The sequence below is a fragment of the Elephantulus edwardii genome, unplaced genomic scaffold (genome assembly GCF_000299155.1).
Source record: "Elephantulus edwardii isolate Elephantulus edwardi_28Jun2011 unplaced genomic scaffold, EleEdw1.0 scaffold00032, whole genome shotgun sequence".
Lineage (NCBI taxonomy): Eukaryota > Metazoa > Chordata > Mammalia > Macroscelidea > Macroscelididae > Elephantulus > Elephantulus edwardii.
The window spans coordinates 10,040,649-10,052,758 of NW_006399782.1; the positions used below are offsets into that span (position 1 = coordinate 10,040,649).

Consider the following 12,110-nt stretch of genomic DNA (forward strand, 5'->3'; position numbering starts at 1 on the left):
TTATTAATTTTTGTTCTATTTTCTCTCCTTTGACATCCCTTTTAACCCTATACGATTCCTTCTATGTATAAACCTTTCCTTAGCTTTTTATATTGTTATTGCTGTTAGGTGCTGTCAAGTTGACTATGACTCAGAGTCACCTTATGAACAATAGGTTACAGAATTTAATTTTACTACCCAGCAAGGTTTTATCTTTTGAACACATATCTCAAAGTTTTATTTTAGAACTGAGTTTCTTTCATTCTGCTTACTGTTTTATATGGGATTTGGATATATTTTCATGCTAGCTTTTCTGAAACGACTTCTGTTTCAGGTGGTGTAATACTGGCTGCTGATTACTCTCAACTAGAACTGAGGATCCTGGCGCATTTATCTCATGACCGTCGTCTCATTCAAGTATTAAACAGTGGAGCTGATGTTTTCAGGAGCATTGCGGCAGAATGGAAGATGATTGAGCCAGAGTCCGTGGGGAGTGAGCTGAGGCAACAAGCAAAGCAGGTGATCTCTTTGAATAAGCTTATTATAAATGAGGAAAAAATTTAATCATTCAAATACCTTTTACAAGTATCCTGATTACTTGCAATTGAGGAACAATTTCTTCATCATCGACTCTTTCAGACCACGTTTGTTTGGGCCTCTGTCATGATACTCATTCCATTTTCCACACAGAAGCAGTGAAAGATAGACAAAAAAAGACAGAGGTCTGGCTCCTCTTAGGAGAAGAAAGCCGTATTAATTAAAAACCGTAATATATCCCGTCACAGTGTCTAGTACACAATAGAGGCTTATTTAAATATGATAGATATTATTGTTGCCATGGTGGATGGTGGATGGTGGATGTGGTAGTTATTTATTTTAAAAAAGAACTATTAAATATATCATTTTCTTGGGTAGAGTGCCCTGCAGTAAAGTTTATATATTCTTGTCTTGTCTTTTCCCACAGCTTTGAACCATAATCCTTTGCATAGAGGGTGCTTTTTAGACATTTGTTGAAAATGAGTAGATATTCTGGGTTGTGGATTAGAGGTAATAACTGATAATGTTTTGAGGACTCTAGTTATCTAATTTAATTATGAAATATCCTATGTCCTCAGGAATATACTAAAAAAATGATCCTTATTATTCCTTATATACAACTAGATCAACTGGATAACTCTTCACATGTAGTTGATTGAGCTGGGCATGGTTCCAAGCCATAGGTAGGGAATTAGGAAGATAGCGACCTGGACAGTTGACCAGAGGAGATCCATATTTGTTCCTTTTCCAAGAAATGTGATCAAAAAGAATGTTCAAAATTATTGAACAGGATCATTACTATTACATATTAGTGGAATATCACTGACAAATCCATAATACCAACAATCAGGACATATGTAATATTTGGAAAGTTGGCTGTCAGAGTCTTCTCCAAGGTTCTGAAGAACAACTATTTCAATTTAAAGATTAAGGTGTGCCTGATTGAAGCGATGATCTTGCCAGTCACCAGCTATGCATCTTAGAGTTGGACAGTGAAGAAGGATGAAAAAAGAAAAATTGATAACTTTGAGTTGTAATGTTGGAGAAGAGTAAGGAATATCTCATAGATTTCCAAAAGAACAGATATTTCTTAGAGAAAGTACAACCAGAATGCTCCTTAGAGGCAAGTATGATGAAGTTTTGTCTCACATACTTTTGAGTTTGTTATTGTTGTTAGATGCTGTTGAGTCAAGTACAACTCATAATGACCCTATGAACAACAGATCTGAACCCTGCCCTATCTTGTGCCCTTGTCATCATCTCTGACATACTTTTGTGCTTTGCTGCATTCAAAGGTGTCAATTCTCTTTCTGTAATCCTTATTCATTGTCCAGCTCTCAGATGCATAGGAAGCAATCTGAAAGATTATGGCCTAAATTTTTTTTTTCCAAAAGTAGACTTTAATTTTGCAATGAAAGTGAATACTGTGTATGAATGGGCCTAAATTTGATGCACCTTAGTCCTCATGCATTGTAAAGATGCAAAGGTCTTAAAATATGTAAAATGGTCTGTAGTAAATCCTCAGCAAGTTATTATTATTAGCTATTACTCCTTGTAGTCTTGTAATTTACCAAACTAAACCTACTGCTGTTGAGTCAGTTTCTACTCACAGTAATTTTCCACCAGGTTTCTAAGGCTGTTAATCCTAATGGAAGTTAATGTTAATCCTGTCTTTCTCCTGAGGAATGGCTAAGGGATTCAAACCACTGACCTTTTGGCTAGCTCCTTGACACATATCCCATTACAGCTTTCATGAGAACATAGTAAAAAGTTTTTGGGATGAGGTATTTGCACTTTAAAAGTGAGTCTCAGTCTAAACTCAAAAAACCAATCTACTATGTAATGTTATTCTTTCCACCTCTGACACACCATTAAAATGATGTAATGTAAAGTAGGAGTGTCATCCACTTCCTAAATAACATGCCTCCAGAAACTCTATAAATGTCGATAGTTATAGAGGGGCTGCTTCAGGCCTTTTGTTCATAGGGTCGCTATGAGTCATGCTCAACTCTAAGGCAACCAGTAACAACAACAACAATGTAAAGTATGTCCTACCCTAAAAATAGACAGGGCAGGAGTGGATGAAAAATCAGTCTTGAACTACCTGTGGTGACTGGAATGGAGGAGGTAGACTCAGTGATGGAGAATTGATCTCTTCTTGGAATTTCCCTCTTTTCAAGCTATTAAGCCTACTACTCTTCTATTTGTTTAGTCCTAAGGGAGCCCTGCTGATGTTTGCGTGCACTGCTAACCGAAAAGTTTGAACCCACCCAGAAACTCTAAAAAACCTGGTGGTATGCCTCAGTAAAGATTATTGCCCCGAGAAGTCTGAGCAGTTGTACTGCAACACATGAGATTGCTATGGGTGGGATGCCGCTAACAATGAAAGGCAAGGCCAGGGATGTTTGTAATGCCCTCCTGTCCTGACTTCTAGACACTTCTATAAGTTGAAGTTAACTGAGAATCTTTGAGGAGTGAAAGTCACTCCGAACACCGCTAGGTAAATGATGGTTACCTCTAAATCTTGCTGTTGAGATCTCTGGGGTTATTTTCTTAAACCATATGTACACCAAATTCCTATTTGTGTGCTCTCCTCCCCTACTCTCCCTCAGAAATTAGCATTAAAGAGGCACAAAAGATATTAATTGGCTATCCACCTCTATCAACCAACTAATCCTTCCTTTGACTCACTGACATAAGTAATTTACCAAATATTTCAATCCGAATGAACCCTTCAATATTTGTCTTTTAAGTAGCTGTGACTTTTAATTTATATACTGAATTTGATGAATTTTCACAGATTTGCTATGGAATTATTTACGGAATGGGAGCTAAAGCACTAGGTGAGCAGATGGGCATTACAGAAAATGATGCTGCTTGCTATATTGACTCCTTCAAATCCAGATACAAAGGTAAAGAGACCTTGAGCACTTGTTAGATATTAGACACCATTCTTTCCAGCCATCTTTCCATGTCATATTAAAAATTGTTATAGAATTTCTTCTGAAAACGTCTGTTAATAAAAATTTATGAGGTATTGTTAAAGTCAAATAACATTAATCTCACTCTTTATTTCTCTTTTTTTAATCTCTTAAATACTTTTTTGTTTCTTCTTTTTTTACTATTAATTTCAATGAAAATTTACAGAGACTTTGGATTTCCATTCATTCACTGTTGCACTTTTCTCCCCTCCCAACACTCCCCCTTAGTATACTACCCTTTAGGAAAAGTAAAAGAAAAATTCTTTCATTGTTTTACAATCCCTCCCCCCAGGTCCACTCCACCATGTAGCCTTTGCTCTGGACTCCTGTCATGACAAAAATACCACATATCCCTTTTAAACAGTTTTCTCCCTCATCTGTTTCAATGCAGTATACATTATTGAACCCGTCTTTCTCAGTCTCTTCCCAACCCCGAGGTCAGTCCTGTTTTACAACAGTGGCACCATGCAGTATTTATCCTTTTGTGACTGAGATAGTTCACTCAGCATAATGTCCTCCAGGGTCACCCATTTTGAATAATATTGTTTTTCAATGCAGCATAGTATTCCATTGTGTGAATATACCACAGCTTCTCTATCTATTCGTTTGGTGATGGGCATTTAGGTTGTTTCCAACTCCTTGATATCATGAAGAAAGCCGTGATAAACATGGGTGTGTATGTATCTACTTGGGTGGCAGTTATGTCTTCTTTGGCATATATCCCCAGTAGTGGAATTTTCTGGGTCAAATGGCATCTCTATTTGCAACTTTTTGAGAAAGTGCCATACCACCTTCCACAGTGGTTGCACCATTTTACACTTCCACCAACAGTTAATAGGGGTTTCCAATTTTTCCACAACCTCGCCAGCATTTGTTGCTTGCTGTTCTGTTAAATTTTGTTATTCTGACTGGGGTGAGATGATATCTCAGAGTTGTTTTGAATCTTACTCTTTACTTCTAAACTACTTTTCCATAAGGTATAGAGTAGAAAAATGCACTAGAAGTACATGCTACTATTTCATTGTGAGTCTCCTAATAAGATCTAGAATCATTCTGTGCTTTGGGCTTAGCTAGGATTGGTTTGAAAAATTGATCTCTGTACTAAGGAACTCAGAGAATAATTGATGTAGATCATTGTCTTAAATTAGCATAGTTTTGGTCAGTTTACTGAGATAAAATTTGGATACATGCTCCAAGGGTATAAGATGGGCAGCTTTCTCCACTTTGATTCACAGCTTTTGAAAATCTGCTAGATGGTTAGCTTTGAGTCAATTCCAACTTGACTGCAGACTACATCAATAGCTCCTCACTTAGTGACGGGTAATGCTGGCTGTCAAGGTGATTTGTCGGCTTAGCTGGACTATGAGTCTCAGTGGTTTGGCAGTTATGTAATGAAGTCATCATTCTTCATGTTTTGTTTTGTTTTAATCTGCTGTTAATCCTTTCCGTAACAACTTGATCTTTTTTTTGCATAATGACTTTGTCTTTGGAACCTGACTTTGAAGAGGGTATGTATGATGAACTGATTTTGAACAAAGTTGCCATGACAGTTTGATGGGCAAAAATGGGTATTTTCCAAAAAATGATATTAAAATATAAATGTAGCTATGGGAAAAAAATGAACTTTAACTCTTAAATCACATGTTATGTAATGTCTCCTAGAAATCTTAACTTCTAGGATCTATGAATGTGACCTTATTTGCTTACTGTTTTTTAAGATATAATTAGTTATGCACACCCATGTTTATCGCGGCTTTGTTCATAATAGCAAGGAGATGGAAACTACCTAAGTGTCCATCAGCAAACGAATGGATAGAGAAGCTGTGGTATATTCACACAATGCAATACTATGTTGCATTGAAAAGAAGGAACTCATGCAATATTATTCAATATGGGTGACCTTGGAGGACATTATGCTGAGTGAAATATCTCAGTCACAAAAGGACAAATACTGCATGATGCCACTGTTGTAAAACAGGACTGACATCGGGGTTGGGAAGAGACTGAGAAAGATGGGCTCAATAATGTATACTGCATTGAAATAGATGAGGGAAAAAACTGTTTAAAAAGGGATATGTGATTAGGTATTTTTGTCATGATGGGAGTCCAGAACGAAGGCTGCACAGTGGAGTGGACCTGGGGGGAGGGATTGTAAAACAATAAAAAAATTTTTCTTTTACTTTTCCAAGAGGGTAGTGTACTAAGGGGGAGAGTTGAGAGGAGAGAAAAATGCAACAATGAATGAATGGAAATCCAAAGTCTCTGTAAATTTTCATTGAAATTAACAATAAATTAAGAAAATACAATGAATTACAGTTGAAAACAAAGATCTAATTAGTTACCATGTGATCATACTGACAGTGAGGGGCTGATTGTAAAGGGGCACAAGGGAACATTTGTGAATGATGCCATGTTTCATATCATGTAGTAGTAGAGGTGTATTCATTTGTCACTGTTCACAGTAGATGCTATTTACTGTATGTAAATGACATGTCACAGTAATTTTTTTAAAAGCAATTGCAATCTTCAAATATTTGAGTGCCTTTTATAGGAGTAAGATAAGAAAACTTGTAGAAGTGCAGTCATTTATATCATCATTTTGGCTGGTCTTCACCCAATACTGTCATAATAATCCACAAAAGGTAAAAATGAAACCCTGTTGCTTTCTGATATGCTGTGCTAATGGCCAAATATCGTTAGCAGCTTCACTTGGCAAGGCTCTATCTCCCCAGGTGTCTTTCCTGTGCCAGCCACACAACAGGATGCCTTGAATGGGGTGCCCCTGATGGGAGACAGAAGTGTTTATTACAGGAGGAGCACAGCTCTGAGAAAGCCGTGATTGCTTCTGTGCAGAAAAGATAGGGCAGCTTAGATTCCTCACCTGATTGCATTTTGGAGTGTAGAGGGAAAAAAAAGAGTCCAGGAGAGAAGAACCTTGAGCTCAGAATAAATGAGCAATGAAGAAACCCACAGTTAGCAGAGAATTTATTGTGGAGGTCCAAGAGAATGGAACCATTTACACAGGATAAGTAGTGGTCTAGGGAATATAAGTGTGTTTGAATAATACATTATGCATTGCCTTTAACTTTTGAGAAGTGGATCTAATATGTTCCTAATGAAATGTATTATAGCTCACACATTAGTTTCTGGTAGATCCTATTTAGATCATAAGTAACGGCGAGGAGTCTTTGGAGTTTTTTAAGCCTCAAAATGATAAGATCTAAGAATAATTGAGAATTATTATTATTATGAAAGCAAAGAAACCTATAGGAAATAGTTTGGGAGTTTGTCTTAAGAGCCTGGAGCCAAGACATAATTGTTAAATTTGTAACTTTCTGAGTCTAAAAACAATGACTTAACATTTTATATGCTTCATTATGATGATATAATCATGGTGGGGTTGTAGTATATTCCATTACATTGAAATTAAGGATGGACTTTGTAATTAAGCGTTTCTGTATTTTCTTTGTAGGAATTAACCAGTTCATGAAAGATACAGTGAATAATTGTAGAAGAGACGGGTTTGTTCAGACCATTTTGGGAAGACGTAGATATTTGCCAGGAATCAAAGACAACAACCCTTACCACAAAGCTCATGTATGTTGAAACTTCTCTAGATTTTTTATTTACAATTTTAATGAAAAGTACTACTGTAACTTTTCAGCAGAGACTAAGCACTGTTAATACCCCTTTCAGGGACCACTAGCATTTAAATTGGATCTTTTGTTTTTATACAAGTCAATCATGGGCTTCATTGAAGACTCGAGTAAAGTCACAGGGCATAGGCTTTGGGAGACTAATGTAAACATGGGTGTTTTTTTTTCTAAAATTTTTTTTTTAATATACAGAGCAACATGTCCACCAGTCCAACTTTCTAGAGATACAATTATTTACACACATTACATTCTTTAAGTTGTACGGCTATTCTTACCTTCTTTTAGAATTATTCCTCCTTCAATAACATTTGACATAATAGTAAAAAGAGTCTTTTTGCTATTCTGGTGGCATAGACTAGTGAGCATGTTCAGGGTTGTATCTGCTTGTTGAAACATTGGTCAGTGAGTATTCCATCAATTCTTGGGACCTTATTTATTGTCAATACCTTCAGTGCAGCTTGAACTTCTTCCTTCATTACAGTTGGTTCTTGGTCTTGTGCTGTTTCCTGAAATGATTCAGTGAGGACCATTTCTTTTTGGTGTATAACCCGGTGACAAGGAACTCTTCAATTACCATCAGGTTGCATAGAACCCTGCCATGAGTGAACGCTGCCTATGTGCTGAGGCATTTTTTGTCACAGTTAGTGATATTGAGAGTTAGCCCACAGCGTGACTATTTAACCCAGACCTATAATAGGAAGCTCCACTGGTGTCGTTCATAAAGAGCTGTGCTGCTATCCCGAAGGTCGTGTCTCTCAGCTGGTTCACATACACCGCCAGCTCCGGGGAGTCAGTTCAGAATTATGCTCTTACTTGACACAGCGTGGGAGAGAAGGATAATGCCTCTACAGAGAGGTGCTGGCATACCCTAGAGTGTTGTGCTGCTAACTAAAGTAGCTGCTTGTCCCTCAGTTCGAATCCACGAACCTCTGTGTGGGTAAAAGATAGGCGGTGCCTTCTCATTACGCTTTACAGACTCCAAACCATTAGAAGGTCAGTATGAATAGGGACTGAGTCTGTGGCAGTGAGTTTAAGTTTGGTGGTGGTGGTTTTGGTTTTTGGTTTTCCCCCCTTAAATAACACCTATAATCACCCATACTTCCAGGAGCATTACTTTTACTCCCAGAATGATTAGCAGAGTACATAACAACAACAACAACAATAGCAGGGCACATCTCAGTGCAGATTCACGTTCTGTAGTGTAAACGCTGTCTGTGAACACTGATGTCCGTCATGGAAACCTGTTATTGCTTTTCATAGGCTGAGCGTCAGTCGATCAACACTACAGTCCAAGGATCAGCAGCTGATATTGTCAAAATAGCCACTGTGAACATTCAGAAGCACTTGGAGACCTTCCACTCAGCCTTCAAATCCCACGCTCATCGGGAGGGCGTGCTCCAAAGCGACCGAAGAGGTTTGTTCAGACACGAGGCCCCTCCCTAGCACTGTGAAACCCACTGTATCAGAAAACAAGTTGTTTATATTTTATCAGGCTGCTGACCATAGGGTCAGTGGTTCTGTTCCACCAGTGACTTTTCTGGAGGAAGATGGGTGGTCACCTTTGCCTCAGAAACCGATGAAGGGTCACTCTGAGTCAGAAGGGACTTGGAGATAGGGATGGGGATACAACAGTTCTCGTCCATTTCAGTCTCATGATTTCTTTACACTTTATACAGTTACAAGAGACAGCTCCCAAAGAGCTTCTCTTCTTATGAGTTATACCTGCTAATACTTGCCAAATTAGAAACGAACCTGAGAAAATGAAAAAGATTTATTAACATATGTAAAATACTAACAAAGAGTGGCTCTGCTTTCCAGTTTCGCAAGTTCTTGAATGTTTGGCTTAAGAAAAGCCAGCTGCATTCTTCTGCATGTTCCTTCACTCCGCCCTTTGGGATATGGCCTAGTGGGAAGAAGCTGCACTATGATCCCGGAGGCTCACGGTTCAAGGCCACCAGCTGCTCTGCGGGAGAAGGATGGGCAATCTTCTCCTTTGTGATTTGCTTCCTGTGAAAATCCGCCGCTGTGGGTCGGTTCCAACTCTACACACACAGCAACAACAGCTCTGGACAGTCCCTCGGATAATTGAGGGTGGTAACTGAGGAATTTCACAGAAGGAGGCGCTTTAAAGGTGCTAAGTCATGGTTATTGTGTACCATTGAGTAAGAAATGACCCATAGTTGACCCTCCAGGGGTTTTTAGAGGCTTAAAAAGTACAGGAGGAGATTGCCCATCCTATTCCCACAGAGCAGCTACTGGATTTGAACCATGTGCCTTCAGGATTGCAGCCCATATTCTTAGCACTAGGCCTGTAGAGCCATAATATACATAAGACGATGGAGCAAGGCCCGTTGGTGGTATCACGGGAACAGTCTGGACCTTGCGGGTGTCTCGGAAGCGTTTCGGGATCTTCTTGGGTCCTCGGACTCGGGGAGTCGGTTCTGTGGAGAAGCTGTTGGAAGGCAGGAGTCACCTCACGGAAGCAAGTCCACTCACAGGCTCTCATGTCTGACGGGGAGGGCTTTGCTCTGGGAATTCACCTTTTGGACCCTACGTTTGGAATGACTTCTCTCGAGTGCGCCGCTCACCTGGGGAAGAACGAGCCCCCCTAGAATGCACCTCTGGCCACAGGACAGCCCCAGGTGCGCCCCTTGTAAAACAGGCGCTGACACCTGTCCACGTTCCTGGGCCGGGCATCGGACGGAGCGAGGGAGACTGGAGAAGGAGACAAGCGGATGGCGGTGGGTTGTGAGAAATGAGAGTGGATTAGTTGTGCTCAGTGTACAGACTCCTTCCTAAGGTGAAATTGATGGGCTTTGAGTTGACCTCACAGGAGGGCTTAGGGGGTAGCTGGTGAGTAGATGTTTCATGGTGTTGAGTGTTTTAACTGAATGAAAACCCCTGAGAACGTCCTCCGTGGCGCGGTGACAGGCTGAGCAGTTTGCTCCTTTCTCCACGCGCAGGACTGTTGCCAAAGAGCAGGCCGCACGGCATGTTCTGCCCGATCCGCGGCGGCTTCTTCGTCCTTCAGCTTCACGATGAGCTCTTGTATGAGGTGGCGGAGGAGGATGTGGTGCAGGTATTTGGGGGGAGGGGGTGAGTGTGTGTCTCTGTCTGTCTGCCCTCCACGTGTGTGTGTATCTATCTGTCCGTGTGTGTATCTGTCTGTCTGTCCTCCGTGTGTGTATCTATCTGTCCCCTGTGTGTGTGTGTGTTCGTATCTTTCTATCTGTCCTCCGTGTGTGTGTGTGTGTGTGTGTCTGTCTGTCTGTCTGTCTGTCTATCTGTCCTGGGAGGCCTATGCTAGGCAGTCAGCCTCGTCTCCCAGGCCTGAGCGTCCACACCCCGATGCTGGCCCCGGGGTGACCGAATGGAGCCTTGTCTCAGGCGGGGAGGAGCTTTGAGGGCTCTGCCCCGCATCTCCCATAAACAACTGAAGCCATTTCTGATGCCCGAGAGTCTCTTTTCGCTTGGGAGATGTTGAATAGATGTTAGATGTTGAAACCTTGACCAAAGCCTTTCACAGCTCTGGGCATTCTAGTTACAGCTTGAGTTCGAGATGCCGGACTCCTTCCCCAAAAGGTGATGCGCCCCAGACAGCTCCGCCACCTTTTCAGTAACTGGGCTGGGCAGCCTTCCTCCTGGATTGGACGGAGGATTTATTAACCTTGTTATTATTTTGTAGGTAGCTCAGATCGTCAAGACTGAAATGGAAAATGCCATAAAACTGTCTGTGAAACTTAAAGTAAAAGTGAAAATTGGGGCGAGCTGGGGGGAGCTGCAGGACTTGGACGTGTAGCCCCAGCCCGAGTGCGCCTCCCGGACTCTCAGCGACCACACAGAAAGTGCCTCTTCGTGCTCATCGTGAAAATGGAAACCGCCAAGTCTAACTGGATACAGGATGGTAATTTTAAGATTATATTTTAAAAAGAATTCATCAGAGTCCACGTTAGTGTGAAAAAAGAAACTTTTGGAGGGAAAATACAAAGATGGATGAATTCTGTTCACTCTACAAGAGTATTTGTGCAATTGCCTTAAACAGGCTCAGCAGACACGCTTGAATGTGCACTCTGACCCTCCTGGCCCGGCGGGGAGGCCGCGGGCTGCTGTGTCCAGGCCCAGAGGTGCAGACCCCAGCCTGGGCAGGAAGGCCTGCTTTAACCGCCGCCACTTGGGCCAGGCGTTGGGCGTTTTCTCGCCAAAGCCAATTCATAACTACTGAAGTAGTACTTTTAAATAGCATTGGGTAATACTTGATGAATTCTATAAAATGGTGAGATGTGATCTAGATGGCTTCTCGGAATGAGAAGAACGAGATCCTCTTCCTTTTCCCTCCCCGCTTGAGACTGTGAATGTATTTGGAACACTTATGAGATAAGCTATCCCTCTTCAAGAGGGTCCTGCTCTCAGAGCAGATATTTTTATAAACAGGCCAAGAAAGCTCCCCTTGGTCCTCAGTGCCTCTTTTTAGTGTTTGTATGATGGAAAAGACTGTACTTGGTGATTCACTCTGAGGTGGAGATTTGACATTTTTTGCTGATGAAATAAAATGAATTTCTGAGAAACTTGACATGAGTAGTTTTCTTTTTAATTGTATGTGGTTTACATTCTTTATTTCCTTATTCTGCAGATTGCCCAGACATGTTTGAGCACATAGAAAATGCATATTATGTTTCCAGTCAGTTATCAGAAGAACTCTTCTGTTTATTAAACAGAATAAAGTATACTACACCATCAGTAGTTGATTATTAATGTATAAAGGTCTCAGTACATAGTTTTCTTGATATATTTGTTGGGCAGAAGGTGACAGGGGTAGGAAGGAGGTTTTATCTCACAAGTTTTTACCATCTTCAGTCTCATCATTCTTCCATAGAGCAATCTGACATCTGAGATCCCGCACAAGAAAAAACTCAGTATCTTTATATGTAGATGTTCTTCAACCTGACGACCAACATAT

General features: G+C 40.7%; 1 protein-coding gene across 1 annotated transcript in view; it reads left to right on the top strand.

Moving 5' to 3' along the window:
• The window catches only part of POLQ (polymerase (DNA directed), theta), a 103,404-nt gene extending 92,452 nt beyond the window's left edge, over positions 1–10,952 (top strand). Inside the window, exons 24-29 of the mRNA XM_006884314.1 lie at positions 314–498; positions 3,317–3,428; positions 6,970–7,094; positions 8,414–8,567; positions 10,117–10,232; positions 10,839–10,952. Coding sequence (XP_006884376.1) covers positions 314–498; positions 3,317–3,428; positions 6,970–7,094; positions 8,414–8,567; positions 10,117–10,232; positions 10,839–10,952 — 806 coding nt within the window. The remainder of the gene's footprint in view (positions 1–313; positions 499–3,316; positions 3,429–6,969; positions 7,095–8,413; positions 8,568–10,116; positions 10,233–10,838) is intronic.
• Positions 10,953–12,110: the final 1,158 nt, after the last annotated feature.